General features: G+C 39.7%; 1 protein-coding gene across 11 annotated transcripts in view; it reads left to right on the top strand.

The window, feature by feature from the left end:
• LOC140737177 (UDP-N-acetylglucosamine transporter-like) overlaps positions 1-22,872 on the top strand; it is a 65,736-nt gene that overhangs the window by 19,855 nt on the left and 23,009 nt on the right. For all 11 annotated transcript variants that reach the window (XM_073063410.1, XM_073063411.1, XM_073063412.1 and 8 more), the window contains 3 exons: positions 11,693-11,896; positions 14,197-14,351; positions 16,196-16,318. In XM_073063410.1, coding sequence (XP_072919511.1) covers positions 11,710-11,896; positions 14,197-14,351; positions 16,196-16,318 — 465 coding nt within the window. In that variant the 5' untranslated portion in view covers positions 11,693-11,709. The remainder of the gene's footprint in view (positions 1-11,692; positions 11,897-14,196; positions 14,352-16,195; positions 16,319-22,872) is intronic.

The raw sequence follows: 22,872 nt of genomic DNA, 5'->3' as shown, positions 1-22,872 counted from the left end.
AGCCCCATGGCCCACGATGTCCAACCCAGAGGAAGCCAAACACAAGTTTGGTAGAGAGCTTGATTCCCTGATGGCTTTTGTTCCAAGGTCAGACAAACTCCTTGGCTTTGAAGATTTCAACGCTCGAGTTGGAAGAGACTCCAATACCTGGGATGGAGTCCTAGGGCACTATGGGGTAGGTGGATGCAACATTAACGGCCTGCTGCTTTTGAGAACCTGTGTTATGAATGACTTGATCATCACCAACATGGTCTTCCACCTGCCAAACCATAACAAGACGCTTACTCTATTCATCCTCACTCTAAGCACTGGCGTCTGTCATCAATAGAAGATGTGACAGACATGATGTCAGAGTGACAAATGCCATCCGTGATGCAGACTGCTGGATAGATCACCATCTGATTGTTTCCAAATTTAATGTCCACATCCAACCCAAACAATGTCCTCAAGTAAGAAAATTTGCCAAGAAGCTTAACATCAGCAAGCTGAAATCAGGTAGTACTACAGACCAGCTGGTTTAAAGTCTCCTATCACAACTCGCTGATTTTCATCTTGGAGGGGATGTTGATGAAGACTGGGCTGCTTCCAGAGATCACATTCACTCTCCTTCCTTCAAGGTCCTCGGATATACAGCAAGGAAGAATTAAGACTGATTTGATGAGAATAACAAGGAGATAAAAGTTCACTTACAGGAAAAGCACAGGCTATGCTTCGCCTAACAGAATGATCCTTTGTGCATCTCTAAGAAGACAATATTTGCCATTATGGGGAGAATAGTTCAAGCCAAATTCAAAGATTACAAGACTCTTAGCTTTGCAAAATGGCTGACGAGATTCAGGGCTACACCAACAGATATAACTCAAAATGATTCTTTGATGCTATCAGAATACTATATGGCCCTCAGCCTTCTGGGACCTCGCCCCTCCTAAGTGCAGATGGCACTACAATTTTCACTGAGAAGGCCAAGATTCAGGGCAGATAGGCAGAGCATTTTGAATCTCTGCTGAACAGACCATCCACCATCTTGATCATGAAGACATCAACCATGAGATGGACTTTTCCCCAAGAAGAGGAATTCAAGAAGTTAATAGCCAGCTGTCAAGTGGCAAGGGTCCTGGAGCAGAGCTATACCAGCAGAAGTCTACAAAATAGTGGTCCACTCAAAACTAGCCAACTGACGCAGCTCTTCCAGTCCTGGGAGAAGGGTCAGATTCTACAAGCAATCAAGGATGGATCCATTGTGCACCTGTACAAGGGAAACCGCCAAGCATGTGACAACCACAGAGGTATCTCTTCACTCTGAGTAGCTGGGAAAATGTTGGACAGAGTCCTGCTAGACAGGCTAAATGCTCACCTGGAATGAGGTAATCTCCCAAAAAGTCAGTGTGGCTTCAGGAAAGGAAAAGGAACTATCATCATGATCCTTGCTGCAAGACAACTCAAGGAAAAATGCAAGGAGCGAATAGACAGCTCTTCACCACCCTTGTCAATCTTACCAAGGCCTTCGACACCATGAGCCGAGAGGTGTCAAGAAGACAGAAGTCGTGCAGCATGCAACCTCAGATCAACCCTACGTGGAGCCAGCTGCTCCAGGCAGTTGACAAGCTCACTTCTCAGGAGGAGTTCACGTTGATGATGAGGTCAGTTGCAGTATCGTCAAGGCAAGTGCCAGATTTGGGAGATGATGTGATACTGTATGGGGCGTAGGGAATTACTCTGAAGACCAAGCTGAAAGTCTACCACACTGTCTTCCTACCCACCCTCCTACACAAGTGCAAAATGTGGAAAATGCACATGAGACAAGCGGGTAGACTGAACCACTTCCACTTGACAGAAGATCGGAAAATCAATTGGCAAGACAGAATTCCTGACATGGAGGTGCTGTCTGCAGCTGACATCCCTACCATCCACACATTGCTGATGAAACAATAAGTCAGGTGAGCAGGCCATGTGGTCGAGATGTCAATAGATAGATAGATAGATAGATAGATAGATACTTTATTCATCCCCATGGGGAAATTCAACATTTTTTCCAATGTCCCATACACTTGTTGTAGCAAAAACTCATTACATACAATACTTAACTCAGTAATAATATGATATGCATCTAAATCACTAACTCAAAAAGCATTAATAATAGCTTTAAAAAAAAGTTCTTAAGTCCTGGCAGTTGAATTGTAAAGCCTAATGGCATTGGGGAGTATTGACCTCTTCATCCTGTCTGAGGAGCATTGCATCGACAGTAACCTGTCGCTGAAACTGCTTCTCTGTCTCTGGATGGTGCTATGTAGAGGATGTTCAGGGTTTTCCATAATTGACCGTAGCCTACTCAGCGCCCTTCGCTCAGCTACCGATGTTAAACTCTCCAGTACTTTGCCCACGACAGAGCCCGCCTTCCTTATCAGCTTATTAAGACGTGAGGCGTCCTTCTTCTTAATGCTTCCTCCCCAACACGCCACCACAAAGAAGAGGGCGCTCTCAACAACTGACCTATAGAACATCTTCAGCATCTCACTGCAGACATTGAATGACGCCAACCTTCTAAGGAAGTACAGTCGACTCTGTGCCTTCCTGCACAAGGCATCTGTGTTGGCAGTCCAGTCTAGCTTCTCGTCCAACTGTACTCCCAGATACTTGTAGGTCTTAACCTGCTCCACACATTCTCCATTAATGATCACTGGCTCCATATGAGGCCTAGATCTCCTAAAGTCCACCACCATCTCCTTGGTCTTGGTGACATTGAGACGCAGGTAGTTTGAGTTGCACCATGTCACAAAGTCCTGTATCAGTTTCCTATACTCCTCCTCCTGTCCATTCCTGACACAACCCACTATGGCCGTGTCATCAGCGAACTTCTGCACATGGCAGGACTCCGAGTTATATTGGAAGTCAGATGTGTACAGGGTGAACAGGACCGGAGAGAGTACGGTTCCCTGTGGCGCTCCTGTGCTGCTGACCACTGTGTCAGACCTACAGTCTCCCAATCACACATCCAAGCAGTTCCTTGGGGATCTGTCCACAGGGAAACACTCTCATGGTGGCCAGTGAAAACGATTCAAGGACACATTCAGACTTCACTCAAGGCCCTTGAGATCGATCACACTTCTTGGGAACATGCAGCCTTGAATCACTCACCCTGGTGTAGCCTTCTCAATAAAGGTGGCACTAAAGCTGAAAAGAATCTTAATGCTGAAGCATAAAGGAAGTGACAACAGCAGAAAGAACGCTCACCAGGCACCTCAACTAAAGAGCCTTCACACACTTGCCCCACATGTGGGAGGTGCTTCTTAGCCCAGATTGGATTCACCAGTCCTCGCTGGACACACAAATAATAGACGCACCCATCCAAGGATGTCAGCGGTCCTTGTCGTTCATGATGTATAAGCGCACGCACACACACGATCCAGATAGCTGTGTAGATAGGCAGTCTTTTTGGACTCTATGCTGAATGTCACAATTTCAGATAGCTACCTGTTTCTGTCAGTCAGTGAGCTGGATGCGACATTAACTGCATTTGTCCTTGCACAGATACTGCTGGTTTTTCATTTCAGTTACAGGTTATTTTTTATCTCCACAACTGCTTCATTAATTTACCTGTCTATAATACGCCGTACAGATGAGTTATGATCAGTTAGTATTAATTTCCTCTGCAAAAATGAACTGATAACTACATCTGCATGAAGTGTATCCAGCTGCGGCTCTTTGAAGACTGTATGGGAGAGTGGGGAGATAATTGATCAGAGTGACATGGAATTGGTGCTGGCGCATGGCCTAGTGGATAAGGCATCGGTCTAGTGATCTGAAGGGCACTGGTTCGAGCCTCAGCTGAGGCAGCGTGTTGTGTCCTTGAGTAAGGCACTTAACAATACATTGCTCCGCGACGTCACCGGTGCCAAGCTGCTTGGGTCCTAGTGTCCTTCCCTTGGACAACATGGAGAAGGGAAGGCTTGCAGCTTGGGCAACTGCCGGTCTCCCATACAACCCTGCCCAGGCCTGCGCCCTGAAAACCTTCCAAGGCGCAAATCCATGGTCTCACGGGACTAACGGATGCCTATAAAACATGGAATTAGTCACCCCAAAGTTGCAGGAGGTAAGTTGTTGGGTGACTGTCAGGAGAAATGGAAATGTGAACAGGTAGTGCAGAGCACCCCTGTGGCCACTCCCCCTATTCCCCTCAATAACAAGTGTACCATTTTGGATACTGTCGTGGGGGATGACCTCCCAGGGAATGCTGCAGAGACAGGATTCAGGATAGGTCTAAGGACAGGACTAAGCATAGGTCTGTGGTGCAGAAGGGAATGAAGGAGAGGAGGGGAGCAGCAGTGATAGGGGACTCAACAAAGCAAAAAAATTAATGGGAAGACAGGATAGGGAAGCTTTTAAACCCTGCAGAGAGCAACTAAAAGAATCATTAGGAGGGAAAAGATGCGATATGAAAACAAGCTAGCAAACAATATCAAAGTCGAAAGTAAAAGCTTTTCCAAGTATGGGGGGAGAAAACAATTAGGGAGATGAGAGTGGATGTAGAAAATGAGGCCCAAGAAGTAATAAAGGGGGCCAAAGAGATGGCAGATTAACTAAATGAGTATTTTCCATCATTCATCTTGGTGGAAGACACTAGCAATGTGCTAAATGTTGAAGGATGTGAGGGAAGAGAAGTGAGTGCAGTTACTATTTTTAAGGGAGAAGGTGCTCAAAAAGCTGAAAGACCTAGTGATCCACAAGTCACCTGGACAGGATGAACTGCACCCTAGGGTTCTGAAAAAGGTAGCAGTAGAGATTGTAGAGGCATTAGTAATGATCTTTCAAAAATCATTGGACTCTGGCATGCCAGAGGACTGGAAATTGCAAATGTCACTCCACTCTTTGTGAAAGGAGGTAGGCAGCAGAAAGGAAATTATGGACCAGTTGCCTGACCTCAGTAGTTGGGAAGATGTTGGAGTCAATTGTTAAAGGATGAGGTTATGGAGTACTTAGTGACACAGGACAAGATGGGACAAAGTCAGTGTGGTTTCCTTAAGGGAAAATCTTGCCTGATGAACCTGTTGGAATACTTTGAAGAGATTATGAGTAGAGTAGATAAGGTGGATACAGTGGATGTTTTATATTTGGACCTTCAAAAGGCCTTTGACAAGGTGCCACACATGAGGCTACTTATCAAATTAAGAGCTTGTGGTATTACAGGAAATGTACTGGCATGGTTAGAGCATTGGTTGATTGGTAAGAGGCAGCGAGTGGGAATGAAAGGATCCTTTTCTGGTTTGCTGCCAGTGACTAGTGTTTTGCAGGGGCTGGTGTTAGAGCCACTTTTTTTATGCTGCATGTCAATGAGTTAGATGATGGAATAGGTGGTTTTGTTGCCAAGTTTGCAGATGAGACGAAGATTGGTGGAGGGGCAGATAGTGTTGAGGAAACAGGTAGACTGCAGAAGGACTTGGATTAGGAGAATGGGCAAGAAAGTGGAAAATGAAATACAAAGATGGAAAATGTATGGTCATGCACTTTGGTAGTGCAGATTATTTTCTAAATGGGGAGAAATTCCAAAAATCTGAGGTGCAAAGGGACTTAGGGTATTTTGCATAAGGACTTCCAACGGTTAACTTGCAGGTAGAGTCTGTGGTGAGGGAGGCAAATGAGCATTCCTTTCAAAAGGTCTAGTATAAGGATGTGATGCTGAAGCTTTATAAAGCACTGGTGAGGCCTCTCCTTAATTATTGTGAGCAGTTTTGGGCTCCTCATCCAAGAGAAGATGTGCTGGCAGTGGAGAAGGTCCAGAGAAGGTTCACAAAGATGATTCTGGGAATGAAAGGGTTATCATACAAGGAATGTTTAATAGCTCTGGGTCTGTACTTGCTAGAATTTAGAAGGATAGGGATGGGTGGGGTTCTCATTAAGACCTCTCAAATATTGAAAGGCCTAGACAGAGTAGATATGGAAAAGATGTTTCCCGTGGGGGGGGGGTGTCTAGGACAAGAGGATACAGCCTCAGGATAGAGGGGTGCTATTTAAAACAGATGCAGAGAAATTTCTTCAGCCAGAGGGCAGGTCATTGGGTGTTTGTAAGGCAGATATTGATAGGTTCTTGATTGGGCATGGCATCAGAGGTTATGGGGAGAAGGCCAGGAAGTAGGGTTGAGGAGAAAAAAGGATCAGCCATGATTGAATGGCGGAGCAGACTCGTTGGACCAAATGACCTAATTTTGCTCCTGTATCTTAAGGTCTTATGGAAAACAATTGTCATCCAGGTAATTTTAGTTGCCTGTCCATTTTCCTTCATTGATGCCTGAGCTGCTGAGTTCTCTCCAGTGTTTTGTGTGTTTTTCCAGACTCTGTAGTCTTTTGTCTCAGTCTAAGGTGCCACCCTCTAAAACACACTGCCTTTGTTCCAGTGCCCCTCCTCAGTTCCGCAATTTAAAATTTGTTTACTCAGTTTTCTAGTTCTGATGAAAGATCACTGATTTGAAAGGTTATTTCCTATTTATCTTGCCAGCAGTGCTGCCTGACCCACCCACAAAATTTTGTTTTAATTAAACATCATGCCAAATTTCTCTGTCCTCGTTATATCCCTCCAATCAATTTTTACTTTTTTCCTTTCTCCCTCACAAATTTCTAAAATTGTCCCTGAATATTCTGAAATTTGAAATATCTTTGAGGAGGAAGAAATGAATGAAGAGCATATCAAGCTTGGGTATGCTTTTACAGAGCTTCCTTGTAAAATGTTAGGTTAATGTAGGAAGCAGTAAGTTTTTTCTTAAACAAATTATCTCTATTTTGTGATCTGAACTATGGCAACAGTGTCTTAAATATAAAAGCAGGGAATTGAAAAGTGGGTAAATCTTTCTGCAATTATCAGATGCTTTGTTAAAGTCACATCTCTAACATTCTATGCAGTTTTGGTCTAGGTTGTATTTCAAGTCAGAGCAGTATAAGTTTATTGTAATTATTTCTTAGCTGAGGTCTGTTTCCTGATGTAATATCAAACAAGGGTGTTCTATACATGTATTTAGGAGAGCAAGCAGTCTCATTAAAACAGTTACTGAAAATTCAGAAAAGGTTTATTTTCATGGGCGTGTCTGTTGCAGGTGGAGACACCATTTAGTGCTCAACCCTTAACGTCTCTGAACTATGTGTTCAAAGGGCCATTTGGAAGGGAAATTGAATCAAGAATCTGTCTGCTGAAGCCCATGATATGGAATTGGCAAGGACAGCAGATATTCCACCTTGAAGGGCATTAATGTAATAATTTTTTTACGACAATGTAGCTTCATTATTGTCACATGCAAGCTCTTTGGTTAGTGAATTAGGACAGTGGTTCTCAGTGTGGGGCATATCCCCCTCCCCCCCCACCAGGCCATGTCTGTTTTCGTAGGGACTGCAATGAAAGAACAAGAAACTGGTGGCCACAGGAGTATCTGAATGGGCCATGATAAGTTTACTGTTTTAATGAAATATTAGTAAAATATAAAAATAAAAATAAAGTAATATGTAATTAAAACCTTTAATGAGATGAATGGGAAAATATGCTAGATGATGCAAATGAAGCAGCAAACAGCTTTGTTTTTTTGTGTGTGTGTTCTCGCGCACTCATGAGCACTGGGGGGGGGGGGGGTTTGGTGCGGCACATCAATTGTTATCTCTGCTGCTACTTGATTACCATTCACACTCTGCAGGGTAGCCCACAGAGCCCTGCTCCACATCTCCAAATACAAACTGCAGATTGGGCTGGGTTGTCTACAGCAAGACTTAATGGTGACTGTACAGCAAGAGGCTGGTTCAATCTGCCTTCCACTGACCTGTATTCGTGCTCTTTTTGAAACTTTGAAGAAACTTTTTTTATCTCTTTCTCTTCCCTGTTCAGTCTATTTATTTTTGTTTGCCCAACATGGGGGGGGGGGGTGTCTTTGTTGCACTTTATGCAAGTTTTGCCTTTAAACCCGTGTTCATTGGCATATGTGAGCACCTGCCATAATGCTAACACAATTTGTTTGGCCAGGCAGGTTTCTGTGTAGATGTTGCAATTTTGTTCATGCTCATTTTCATTCCTGACTGCAACTTAATTGCATCTGTCTGCTGTTTCCATTGCTTTTTTAAAATGTTAGCTGTATTTCTTTATAATAAGAGCCATTTAATGCTTTCTTGTAGGATTCCACAAACTGAATGTTTTCTTAGTACATTAATCCCATCATGAAACTGACAATGCTCAGACAATCTATTAAATTCAGACATGTATGCTAAAATGGACCTTCCTTCCTTTTGATTCTGTTGATGAAACCTGAAGCATTCTGCATTCAACAATGGCTTCAGTTCTAAGTGTTCCTACATTACTTCCATTAGAACAGCAAAACTCATTTCAGATGCTTTGGCTGAGCAGTTAAACTTCTAAGCAAACTATGTTCTTCCACCCAATGCAGTGTGCAAAACTGGCACTTATTTCTTATTGGCTATTTGCTTCAAAGTACTGCTCCATTTGCTCAGTATACAATATCCAACTATTTCTTATACATTGAATGTGTCTATCTTTGCATTTTTGCTTTTTTAAATTTGTATCTATCACTTTTTAAAATTCTAACATCTTGCTGCACTTCTACAGGTAGGTAGTTGGCTTGAATTTGCTTAAAACTTCCTCATCATCACTGTTATGTTTTATAACTCCAAAACATAAAACTAATTGAAAGAAAAGCATGGGGAGACCAGGACATGCGTGTACTTTTTTTAAACTTTAGGTGAAGCACACTCTTATGATGTGGTGGCTTGCTGATGTATGCCATTCACGTACTTTTACATATAACTCTCAGTGCATTATGTAAACAACAAAGTAAGCTTAATCAAGCAAAATGTTTGCACTATTGCTTAGATATTACTGATATATTAAATACACAGCAGTAATGCTTACAGACGTTTGAAGGTTATCAAAAGGTAATTGTCTTTGATGCTTTGTTGCACTTTGGTGTAGTATTGCAGCAGCATTTCTAAGTGATGAGCAGCTTAGAGGAAAAAATTGTCACTGCTAAATCTGACATTTTACCAGTCAGAGTTATTTGAAAAACTGACTTTATGAAACAGTTACAAGGCGGAAAAGAAACTCAATTCACGTAACAAGAGTGTTACTGCTGTCCTGGGAAAACTCACTTTTCAGCAGCAATATTGGATGTTACGAGTTTACGCAATTTCCTTCACTGGCCACTCTTAAAATAGAATTGCAAGATGATGATCTGATTGTATAATAATAAGTACTTTATTGATCCTGAGTTGGAAATTATTTCATTTGAAACAACTCCACACTGATATGGAATTTTGGTTCTGATTCCTGCTGGAGTTGCATATTCCAGATTGCTGGAAATTGGAAAATCCATTTGGGGTGAATGTGAACAATATTGACACTACATCGTAAGAAAGTCTTATTGAGCTGCAGAGTGCTCGAGCAAAATTCAAATGCAGCAAGTAAAATTTCTGGATAACTTGTGATATTCAAAATAAGTTCCCACAGTCTGGGAGAAAGCAGATGTTTTTAGTTGAATTTCCCACTTGTTATCCAGTTGAATGTGGTTTTAGTCAAGCTCTTTGTCTGCTACCAAAAGCTCATAATTGTCTTGATGTTGTGAAAAGAGGTGATCTTCGATTATGTTTATCCAAGTTGCAACTAGTTATTCAAAGACTCACTAGTTTGCATCAGTCACCAGGATTTATAAATATTATAAATTAAATGATCCTATTCAGAGCTTTGAAATAATAGCTTTATTTTTTCATATATACCTGTAACTCATTTAACATTTATAACATATTGAAACATAAATGTTGACTGTATATTAGAATAATTAGAACAGTTGACAAAATATAATTAACAACTAATAGTGACTATGAAAGATGGGGGCTACAGAGGTAAATGAAAGTCACAAGTGGGCCACAAGCAGAAAAAAGGTTGAGCACCACTAAATTAGGTGAAGTTTCACAAGTAATTAGAAAGGCAAATGATACGTTATGTTGCCCCAAGTTGTGATGTGTTTCAACCACAGCAAATTATTACAGAGCATGGGGATCATATTTGTAGAGTAGTTAGCTGCAGTTTCTGTACTTTAGGAAGCTATTTTGTCTTGGTAATCAGTGTAGCTTAAATTTGTAAGATTGTCTTATTGAAAATATTTTGAAGGAGTTTGGCATGCTTTTAAATTTAGAAGAGAATAATGCAAGCTGGGAAGAGAAATTAACATAATAAAAGCTGATGAACGTCTGCTTCTCTGGGTAATGAATAAATGGCCAGAAATCACAGTTTCACTATAGTTGTCCTTTTAGGTCAGATGAGGGAACATTTCTTTACGCAAAGGATTTTAGACCTTGGATCAACTGAAGTAATTGAGAGTTCTGCCAAAGGTGCAAAAGTGAGCTTGAGTTGCCACATCTGCTATGATATTATTAGTTCTGAGGGCAGAGAGGCCAAGCTATTATCACTGTTACTGCACAATAATTCCTGGAGCCAATTTCATATTCAGAAATCCTGAAGTACCATAGTTCTTCACTACAATCTACAGCCTCACCCACTCTTAAGGAGAGATTGAAGTGTTGTGAATTTGGAAATGAGAAAACCTCATTTTGTTACTTGAAGACTAGGATTTTTGAATGATGCAGTAAACTATAATTTTACTTAAGAAATTATCTGGCTCTAACCAACAAAGGCTGACTTTATATATAATTTCCTTGCATTTAAATGTATGCACAATTTCGAAATATTTCATTCTGTTTCAGGCTTTACCAATATTCTAATTTTTATTTTGTATTTTGTTTAATGTTTAAGTAAGTGAAATGTTTCTTTTTGTTTTTGTTGGATACCAGTTATTTTCTTACACTGGTGCTTTTACAGGAACAGGCATCAGGGAAAAAAAATCTTGCCAAAGCTCATTAGATCCAAATGACAGCTTCCTTCAGAGCAACAGAAAGTACTGTAGCATCACCATTAATAAATTTTAAGTCAATTTCCCAAACCCTGATTTATTTTTTAAAAACATAAACTTGAAGAAAATATGAATTTTAAAAGTGCTTCAAAATAATTTAACACTAAATATATCAGAAAATAATTTAAAATTCTCAGAATCTCACTTTGTATCCATTTATTTCGTAATCATCAAAGACAAAACAATGCAGTACAACTAATGGAAAGTAATCTACTTGAAATGTAAATGTTTCTCTTTCTGTAGTTGCTGCCTGATCTGAATGCTTGCAGCATTTGTTTTTATTTTTACAATTTGATTGTTACTTTATAATACTGCAGTCTGGCTAATGGATGCATGTATTGGACTGGAAGTTTGAAAGTTGCATGGTCAAAGGAGTGTTATATACCCTGAAAACTGTAAGATTTTGCTTTCAAAATCTTTCAAAATAGGAGAAACTTTCAATCATAAGTAACAGTCCAATAGTCAGAGTTCTGAATTTTCTCCCTGCATCTCCAACTTAAAACATGTTTAAATAAATAGATGTCCAGCCGGATATCATTCAGCTATCCCTGCAGTGAAATTGAAGATTTAAATTAGGATACGTTTGACCAAATTCCCTTCCTTAGCTTCACTAACCTTATCTACTCTTCCTGGTTTATTTTGAGACCTTTAATATTAGCTTCTAAACATTTTGGAAAGATTTTCTGTTAAGAACTGAAGTTCAAAGTTAAACATCAATTGAAATATGTTTCTTTTTAACTTTGCAGGAAAGTGAGAATAGAATATGGAGCACAATTTGAAATATATTTCGCTGGGAATTTTAGTATTTCAGACAACCAGTCTTGTATTGACTATGCGTTACTCACGGACTTTCAAAGAAGAAGGACCCCGTTACCTAGCTTCAACTGCAGTGGTCATTGCTGAGATGATGAAGATTGCAACGTGTCTTCTTTTAGTTTATAAGGATGCTAGTATGTACACTACTTTAGAATTCTCTCTTGTTTAAAGTTGTGGGAAATCTTTATTTAACCATTGTGAATGAGATGACACAATGGAATGTTATTTGTAAATGCTGATGCAACTTTGAAAGCAACACACACAACATGCTGAAGGAACTCGGCAAGCCAGGCAACATCTATGAAAAAGAGTCAACGTTTTGGGCCGAGATCCTTCATGAGTGTTCTTTTCCATAGATGCTGCCTGGCCTGCTGAGTTCCTCCAACATTTTGTGAATATGTGTGTTGCTTGGATTTCTAGTATCTGTAGACTTTCTCTTGGTTGTGGTGCAACTTTCAAAGTAAATGGTTTTCTTTAACTGAATGTCAGCTATCCCAATACATGGGGTTTTTTGGAAAGCAGAGTGAATGGAAAAAACCCCATTCCATTTGGATTCTAGACAATGAAAGCTGTGAACTCTACTCATTTATCTAGTGCTTTGGAAAACTATTCAGCCCTCATGACTATTTTCACATTTTACTGGCTCATTTTCTGAATTTAAAATATATTGAAGTTAATCTACAAAGCATTGTGCATAATGTCAAATCAAAAGAGATTCCAAAACATATCAGCAACTAAAAATTAAAAACCAAAACTGTGAGGCCAAAAAAGTGTTCATCCCCTCTGTAATTACTACACCAACTTTCCTCAGGTACAATACTGTACCAACTCACCCAAGTTGTTGATGTAGAAAATTGGAGTATCACCATTTTCAATGAATTCATAAGAAAAAGTACCCCTTCTCTAAGGTCCAACGATATTGTAGAATTTCAACAAACCAAACCAAATGAAGATAAAAGAGCATTCAAGACAAGTCAAGGAAATAATATTAGAGAAGCGCAAATCTAAGCAAGCCTACAAGACTATCTCAAAGACATAATGTACCTCAGAGCTCAGTGCAGTACATGTGGAAGTGGAAGAAAATATGAAGCCATTGCCACACTGACTAGCTGAGGCAGCCCCTCTAAAACTAGTTGCTGGAGAATGGCAAACGTAAGAGAGGCGCTAACAGTCACTCTGTGTGAGCTGCGGAAGTCCATAGCTGCAACGGGAGATGAAGTTCATGGCTCCACAGTCTCTAAGGCCTTGCACAAAAAGTGGCAAGGAAGGACCCCTGGCTAACAAAGCAAAAGCATCATTGAGAAAATGCTGTAAAGATGTGGAAGAAGGTCTTGTGGTCAAATTAAACTAAAGTGGAACTTTTTGGCTTTGACACTAAGCGGTACATGTGGCATAGATCTGATACAGTGCATCTGCTAGGTAAAACCATCCCTACTGTAAAGTCTGGTGAATGTAGCAACATTCTGTGGGAATGCTTTTCAGCAGTAGGGACTGGAAATCTGGCCAGGGTTAATGGGAAGACAAATGCTGCAAAATACAAAGAGATCCTGGTTTGAAAACCTTGCTCACCTCTGCCAGAAAGCTTAAACTGGGGAGGACGTTCACTTTCAGCAGAATAACAACCCAAAGCACACTGCCAGAGCAACCATGGAGTGGCTTCAAATGAATAAAAATTGATGTCCTTGAATGGCCCAGCCAGAACCCGATTGAACATCTCTGGTAAGACTTGAAGATTGCTGTCTGCCACAGATTGTCAACTAACTTAGCACAGTTCGAGCAACTTAGCAAGGAGAAATATGCAAATTTTGCTCCATCACGTTGTGCAAAGTTGAGAGACTTATCCAAAAAGACTACTTGTGATAGCTACAAGAGGTGATTCAACTCAGTTCTGAGCAAAGGGGAATAAATATTTTTGAACTACTGACATTTTTTGAATTTTTAGCTTTTCATGCTTTACTATATCCCTGGTTTTTTTTTGGCAGGGAGGGGTCTCTACTGTGAAAATAGCATGTGATTCACAAATAAAAGTTCTCAGTTAAGTTGATCAAAATCCTTTTTTTGTAATACTTATTTTATACAAACAAAAGGTTGGGGCTGAACACTTTTTCAAGGCATAATATGTTTTCTGCTTTGGTGGAATCTTTACTCTCAACACTTTATTCATTCACTATTTTAATACATAAAATGAAGAAAAATGTTAATGGTAGTCATGATTCAGAAATGAGAATATGAATTTAACAAAGAAAGCAAAACTAATACAGGTAAAGCATCTGCTGTATAAACACATAATTGAATTTAGTCAATCACTTTCATTTTCCTTTACTGCTAAGATTTGTACATTTTGATCAGTAAACTGCAGTTTTATAATTTGTTTTAGAACTAAATAAGGCTTAGTATAAACAAGGCTAATTTTGTGCTTATTTTTCTCTTTTAGGTTATAACATTCAAGAATTGCGTAGAGTATTACAAGATGAAATTATTAACAAACCAATGGAGACATTAAAACTTGCCATTCCTTCTGGAATATACACCCTTCAGAACAATCTCCTTTATGTAGCATTATCCAATTTAGATGCAGCTACTTATCAGGTATAATAATCTTTTTTCTTTGTTTTCGGGCATTACAGTTTTTCTCCTGTTATAGCCCTAACTTAAGGATTTTTGGTAGTGTATAAAGGCATGTCTTTGTGGAAGAAAATATTTTACATTTTTTTTTTACTATCTTTGAAATTTCACATGGGATGCATCTTTCCAAGATACAAACTATATAGCTAAATAGCTAACTGTATGTTAGCTATTTGAATATGGAAACAAATTAAAACTTTCTAGCAAGACATGGCAAGTAACAGAATTTTAGAGGTGTGTTATTTACTATTCAGCACTATCAGCTTGCAATTGTATAGTACTTTTAACATAGTAAAATATTGAGGTGCTTCATTAAGAAGCAATGTTTGACATTGCTGCGTAAGATATTAGGGCAGATAGAGCCAAGTTTAAGAGTGGCCTTCTAAGAAGGTGGGGAGGATTAAAGGAGAAGTAGATGACACGGCCATAGTGGGGTGTGTCAGGAATGGACAGGAGGAGGAGTATAGGAAACTGATACAGGACTTTGTGATATGGTGCAACTCAAACTACCTGCGTCTCAATATCACCAAGACCAAGGAGATGGTGGTGGACTTTAGGAGATCTAGGCCTCATATGGAGCCAGTGATCATTAATGGAGAATGTGTGGAGCAGGTTAAGACCTACAAGTATCTGGGAGTACAGTTAGACGAGAAGCTAGACTGGACTGCCAACACAGATGCCTTGTGCAGGAAGGCACAGAGTCGACTGTACTTCCTTAGAAGGTTGGCGTCATTCAATGTCTGTAGTGAGATGCTGAAGATGTTCTATAGGTCAGTTGTGGAGAGCGCCCTCTTCTTTGTGGTGGCGTGTTGGGGAGGAAGCATTAAGAAGAGGGACGCCTCACGTCTTAATAAGCTGGTAAGGAAGGCGGGCTCTGTCGTGGGCAAAGTACTGGAGAGTTTAACATCGGTAGCTGAGTGAAGGGCGCTGAGTAGGCTACGGTCAATTATGGAAAACTCTGAACATCCTCTACATAGCACCATCCAGAGACAGAGAAGCAGTTTCAGTGACAGGCTACTATCGATGCAATGCTCCTCAGACAGGATGAAGAGGTCAATACTCCCCAATGCCATTAGGCTTTACAATTCTACCGCCAGGACTTAAGAACTTTTTTAAAAAGCTATTATTAATGCTTTTTGAGATAGTGATTTAGATGCATATCATATTTTTTACTGAGTTAAGTATTGTATGTAATTAGTTTTGCTACTACAAGTGTATGGGACATTGGGAAAAAAAGTTGAATTTCCCCATGGGGATGAATAAAGTATCTATCTATCTATCTAGTGAGGTGAAAGGGAAAAGGGGCATTAATTTCTGGAGAGAACTCCTGAGCTTAGATCTTTGCCATCTTTACCCTAGCAGTGATGAAGCTGCTTAAAACTGGGGATGTGCAAGGATGCAAAATTGAAAAATTTCAGAGATCTGAGGGATTTGGGGGTGAATGAAGTCGAAGGGTGAAGTCACAGTGATTTGAATACAAAGAAGAGAATTTTAAAATGAAGGCACTGACGTAAATCCAGTATAATTCTGTATTAGTTCATGTATCCAGAATATATTTGATATAGAAAAGCATTGTTACCTCAGGTGACATATACCGACCGGTAGGCAAATATTGGAACTGAAGTTTTATTGGGAATGATTCGCAGATAGACTAATTTATCTATGCGTATACAGTAAAGCTTACTTGGCAACATATGGGTCTTTGAAAAGATAATAGCCATATCTGAATAATGAATAGAAATGTAGAGGGATTTATTGATACTTTAACTAACTCTGATGTTATAATATTTTCCCCCCCTCTTATACAGGTCACTTATCAACTTAAAGTCCTCACCACAGCTTTCTTTTCTGTGACAATGCTTAGAAAAAACTTGAGTGTTTATCAGTGGCTCTCACTTTTGACATTAATGGCTGGTGTTACACTTGTTCAGGTATGTGTAATGAAATCAAAAAGGTTTTCTAAGAAATTTATAAATAATAAAATTTTAATTTGTATACATGAACTATCAGCAGCAATTCAAATTTCAAAGGATTTGTTTCATTTCAGTCTAGTGCTCTGCATTTCATTTTACGTATTTTAAAAGGTATGCAGATATACAATATATAATTTGTCTTAAAACCATAGACATTATGTACAGGTGTCCCCCGTTTTTCGAACGTTTGCTTTACGACAACTCGTTGTTACGAAAGACCTACATTAGTACCTGTTTTTGCTAACCAAAAGGGATTTTCGCTTTTACGAAAAAATGACTCCCACTTTATACGTGTGTTTACCCCGAGAAAGACTACAATGACCATGAAGCCTTGTGCGGGCGGGCAGTTGTGTGCGCATGTGTGTACATGCATACATATGCGTGTATGTGCCGATCTTTTTTTCTCCAAATCGATTTTGGCTCGCTGTCTTCCCGAGTTTGATAAGTGAAACAACACTGTACCTACAATATTTCTACTTTATATAGGGTGTATATTTATCATATCATTCCTGCTTTTACTATATGTTAGTGTTGTTTTAGGTTTTGTGTGTTATTTGGTTTGATTTGGTAGGTTTTTTTTTTGGGTCTGGGAACGCTCCGAAATTTTTCCCATATAAGTTAATGGTAATTGCTTCGCTTTACGACATTTCAGGTTACAAACGGTTTTATAGGAACGCTCTACCTTCGGATTGTGGGGGAAACCTGTATATGGAAATTTTATGAAGAGCTGCTAATTTTGTTTCAAGCTTACTCTTGCTGTATGGAACTGGAAGATAGGTTAGAATACATGCATATTTCATGATAGAATATTCCTTTGAGGTATTCTAGTTAAAGCTTTTTTTGCTTTGAGTTTTTAATGGTGTACCAAACCTTTGTGACTTAGCTTTGGTTTTTTTTTGTGTGTATTGATTATTTGAGCAGGTTAAAGCTGCACATCAAGATTGTGAATCTACTCAATGGGTTTGGGTGAGATTGTATGGGCTGAAGCTATGCCACTATTAAAGGATCCTCTCAGGCAAGAATTCTTGATATGACTCTTGCACATTTTCACTACTAGATCTAGACTTAGTTTTTCTGGAGAAGTCAGTATATCGACATGCGATCGAGTGTCTCCCTTAGTATTTTGATGTTTTAGAATATAATATTGCTTTTTTTGGGTGGGGATCTTAGCACTGGAATAAGGCATTGAAACATTTGGTTAAAGACTCAATCAATTACAAGTTTCCAATGAATGTAGACTCCTGGTACAAGTTTAATATTATACTGTACTGTTCTTTGCACTAGTCTGTGTTGTCACCATATGCAAAGTGAGAAGTCACTGATTGAATTGATTTGTAAGAGCTGGGTGAGAGTTGGTTGCCATTTCGCATGAACTAAATGTTCTTTGGGGATATTACTAACAATCCAAGTTGATCAGCTGTGTGGTATATCTGGAACTGTTATTTCAGCATTCTTTTTAGGGTAGACATTGAACGTCAGGCCTCATACAAGTATTCAGTTATATGCTGTCTACCCCCTGAAAGTTTACAGGATGTATAGGCTGGGGAAATGCAGGAGGTTGGGTGGCTAGGTAAATCCATTGCTTGTTGCATTGCCTTGAAGGACATTCCTACAACTGCCTTGACTGATCTTTCCTACTCACTGGTACTGGATGTTAACAGTATGATTTGAACTATAGCTACTACGTTAATAGAAATCCTAAAAGATGATATGAGATTAACCACTTGACAAAGGTTTAAAGTAAATTTATTATCAAAATACATGTCGCCATATACAACCCTGAGATTCATTTTCTTGTGGGCATACTCAATAAATCTGTAATAGAGTAATAATGATAAAAGAATCAATGGAAGACCGTACCAACTTGGTTGTTCAACCAGTGTGCAAAAGACAACAAAATTGTGCAAATACAAAAAGAAACATGGTAATAATGGTAAATAAATAAGCAATAAGCATTGATAAAATGGGATGAAGAGTACTTGAAAGCGGGTCCATAGGTTGTGGGAACATTTCAATGATGGGGCAAGTAATGTTTTCTCCTTCAGTTGAGCTTGATGATTGAGGTGTAACAACTGTTCCTGAACCTGCTAGTGTGAGTCCTGAGGCTCCTCTAACCACTTCTTGATGCTGCTTTACTGCAAAAATGCTTTGTGTAGATGTTTTCAGTGGTGGGGAGGGCTTTGCTTGTGGACTGGGTCTAATCCACTACTTTTTGTAAGATTTTCCCTTCAAGGGCATTGGTGGTTCCATACCAGTTGTGAAGCAGCCAGTCAATATATTCTCTATAGAAGTTTGTCAAAGTTTTAGATGTCATGCCAGATCTTCACAAACTCCAAAGGAAGTCGAGGCACTACCATTCTTTCTTCATAATTGCACTTGTGTGCTGAGCCCAGGACAGATTCTCCAAAATAATAACACCCAGGAATTTTAAGTTGCTGATCCTTTCTACCTCTGATCCCTTATTGAGGACTGGTTCATGGACCTCTGGTTTCCTCAGCCTAAAGTCAATAATCAGCTCCTTGGTCTTGCTGACATTGAATAAGAGGTTATTTTTATGGCACCACTCAGTCTGGTTTTCAATCTCCCCTCTATATGCTGATTCATCACTATCTTTGATTCAGCCTATGACAGTGACATCATCAAACTTGAATATGGCATTGGAGCTGTGCTTAGCAACACAGTCATAACTATAAAGCCAGTAGAGCAGGGGGCTAAGCACACAGCCTTGTGGTGCATGTGTTCTGATGGAAATTGTGGAGGAGATGTTGTTGTCATTCTGAGCTACCCTGTGGTCTGCAAGTGAGGAAATAGTATCCAATTGCACAAGGAGGTATTAAGACTAAGGTCTTGAAGCTTGTTGATTAGTTTTGAGTGGTTAATGGTACTGAATCCCAGCTGTAATCGATTAAAAAGTATCATGATGTATGCATCTTTGTGCAGATTTTCAAGGGTTGAGTGAAGAGCCAATGAACTGGCATCTGCTGTAGACCTGTTGCTCTGATAGGCAAATTGGAATAGATCAAAGTCACTTCTCAGGCAGGAATTGATATGTTTCATCACCAACCTCTCAAAACCCTTCAATACTTGGTTGTAATTGCTACTGGATGATGGTCATTGAGGCAGGTTGCCATGTTCTTAGGCTTCAGTATTATTGAAGTCTGTTTGAAGCAGGTAGATACCTCAGACTGGAAAAGTGAGAGGTTAAAGTTCTCAGTGAACACTCAGCACAGGTCTTTTGTACTTGGCCAGGTACCCTATCAGATGTATGCTTTTCATGGGTTCATCCTCCTGAAGGCTGCTTGCACATTGGCTTCAGACTGAAATCACGTATCATCAGGGGCTGTGGGAGTTTCATCATGTTTTTGACAGTCAAAGCAAGTGCAGAAGGCACCAAGCTCATCTGCAAGTGAAGCCCTGTTGTCAATTATGTGGCTTGATTTAATTTTATAAGAAGTGATAGTATTCAAGCCCTACCACAACTGTCGAGCATCCTTCAGTGATTCAACTTCAGTCAGAATTGCCATTTTGACGTGAGATTACTTTCTGGAGATTGTACCTGGACCTCTTGTAACTTCCTTGGTTATTAGACTTAAATGTCTCTGATCTGGTCCTCAGCAGACTGTGGATCTCATGGTTCATCCATGCCTTCTGGTTGGGGAAAACTGAATGATTTTATGGGGACATACTCATCTGCAGCTGTTTTAATGAAATCTATGACGACTATTATCTATTCACTCAGATCCACAGACAAGTTCTTAAATACAACCCAATCCATTGCTGTTCCTCTTCCTCCCATGACCACCTCTAGGTGTCCTAATCTCTGGATCTTTGCTCTTTACCCTCTGCCTGTTGCAGGTAGAAAGATAGCCAAGTGATCAGATTTAACAAAATGAGTCCTGTGCATAGAATGGTAGGCATTCCTTCTTAACATAACAGTGGTCTCGTGTTGGGACCTCTGATGCTACAGGTTGTATGCTGATGGTAATTGGGCAGGGTTTTCTTCAAACAAGCCTGTTTAAAGACCCAACCATGATTTGAAATGTGTCTATATGGACGATTTCTTGTGTGGAGACTGCATTATACAGTATCTCGTGTTTGATTATAGTCGGCCGTTGGTGGTATATAAATTACAGTCAGAATTATGGAGGAGAACTCCCTAGGTAAATAGAATAGACGGCATTTGACCGATTGGTGTTCGAGGTCAGAGTTTGAGAAAACTGCCACATCAGAGCACTACCAACAGTTTATCATGAAAACACACTTCGCCGTTTGCCTTTTCTCGATCAGCAGTTCAGTCGATTCTGTGAATCAAGAAGCCTCTGAGTCTGATTGCTCTATCTGGTGTGCTGGGAGATAACCACATCTTATTCAAACATAGAATGTAACCACCTCTCATTTTCCTTCCCAAACAGCAATCTTGCCCTCTGGTCCTCTGGTTATCCAGTGACTGCACATTTGCTGACAAGGTGCTGGATAGAGAGGTCCTCATCCTGCTGTGTTTCAGCCTGCCTTGGACCCCCCCTCCCCACCCCCACCCCGCTCTGGCCACAGTGATGAGCCTATGTCCGCTTAAAAGTGCTGTACCTGCTTGGTCTGCCGAGTCCTTTAGAAGATTGTGAAATCTCGATATCATTAAGTTGATTTTAAAGTACATTGGTTAAAGGGAAATTGCATGCTGCTGATTGTAGTGAGTAGTTCAAAAGAGGTATACTTAGAAGTACTGTACAAAGCCTGTAAAACATCGCCATGGTTCACTGGCACCATCTTGAAAAGGATGGGCTTACTGAGTGTACTGGCTGTTTCAAATTTGTATTCTCTTGTATATTTACTCTGGTGATAACCTGTCTATAATGTAATGGAAGCGGAATGCTTTTGGTTTAAACAACCAAATATGTATACTCTTTTTGGGAAAAATAATATAGACATCATGGATATTTGTAGATTAAGTTCATTTCTTTACAAAATGAGGCATATATTCAGTTAACCGGGGAAAAAACATTATTTCATGGGTTTGTTTCTTCTGTATGGCCATTTCTCCCACCACAGCTTGTCCATGCACACTAATCATATTTGCCTGCATTAGAATTGTATGCCATGCCTCTTTAGGTACCTGTTCATTAACTTTCCTGGTACAGGGAAACAGATACATGGATTTGGTAAGTGGGACAGAAGACAGTGATTGTGAGTAAGCATGTTAATTATTTATTTAAAAGACAAACAGTGAAACGCTCAATCAAACATCTAAGTCAAAGGAAGACTGACCTAAACCTCCTAAGTTACAAGACTACAACACTAAACATTCAGTAACCCTTCAAGCTAAACTCAGTTACAGATACTTGTCTAAACTGAGTGCCTGAAGTGGCAGGACAAATCACACCAAATATACCCACCTTGAAAAATACTTAACTACAGTGTGTGCAAGGGACTGCAGCATATCTACCACTGTCTGTTTCCACGGTAACTATCATGGCAACACAAGTAAGAGTCCACATGGTTGCCATGAACTAGATTTAAATCCTACTGAGTCCATGACATCATCAGCTAAACAAAAGTTAGAGGGAGGGGCTATGATGCTCCTTTCACAAGCCAGTCCCACCTACTATGAGGGGCTGGCTTTGGATGAGCAGGTAACTTAAAGACTCTTACTGCAACAGTTCCTCTGTGCTCTTATCATTTACTTTGTATGTCTTACCCTTTTTTTTGACTTCCCAAATTCCGTCACCTTGCTCTTGGAATTAAACTCATTAGTGCAGCAATGTAAGTTCAATGGAGAAAATTGCTTCAAAATTTCACAGGAACATTATCAAATAAAATTTAAATCTGAGCCATATGGGAAGGTTTTAGTGAATACGTGCTGCAAAGAGTAAAAACAAAGAAAAACTGCAGAAGCAAACATTCTGCTGCATCACCTGACGTAACCAAATTAACATCTCAGTAAATGTTCCTCTCTTCACTCTGCTTTTTCTGTCTGGGTTTTTCCAGCATGGTTTTTATTAGCCTGATTAGAAGTTGGTTTCAAGTTCCTCCAGCAGATTGTTGCTCCAGATTGTAGATGACACAGTATCTTCGGTATCTAAAATCTTTTTAAATTGTCCATTGTAATATATGGGAATAAAATGGCCATTCAAGGATCAACTTCATTCATGATGTACACGCTGTGACATGCAACATCATTCAACAATTATAATGAATAAAGAATTGTACAAAAATAGTTAAAAGTACAGATATGGAATAAATATGCAAAAATGCATAAATGCCAGTGGTATTTACAATGTAAATAGCATTATATAAAGTAGTTTATAGTGTTTACAGTGCAGTGACTGAAGTAATAAATAATGTGGGATTGGGTGGGGGGAGATTGATAACGAGAATGGTTGTTCAGATGAGTTTCCAGGGGGAAGGAACTTATAAGGTGGCAAAATTGTTATTTTAATAGCACCAGAAAGGAGCTTTTGGAAAAGGCAGTTTTCTGGGTTGATAGTGTCCACAATGTTTTTTTTCTGGACACATAC

The sequence above is a fragment of the Hemitrygon akajei genome, chromosome 12 (assembly GCF_048418815.1).
Source record: "Hemitrygon akajei chromosome 12, sHemAka1.3, whole genome shotgun sequence".
Classification (NCBI taxonomy): Eukaryota; Metazoa; Chordata; class Chondrichthyes; order Myliobatiformes; family Dasyatidae; genus Hemitrygon; species Hemitrygon akajei.
Note: the sequence above shows the minus strand (reverse complement) of the source record. Positions and strands in the feature narration are given on the sequence as shown.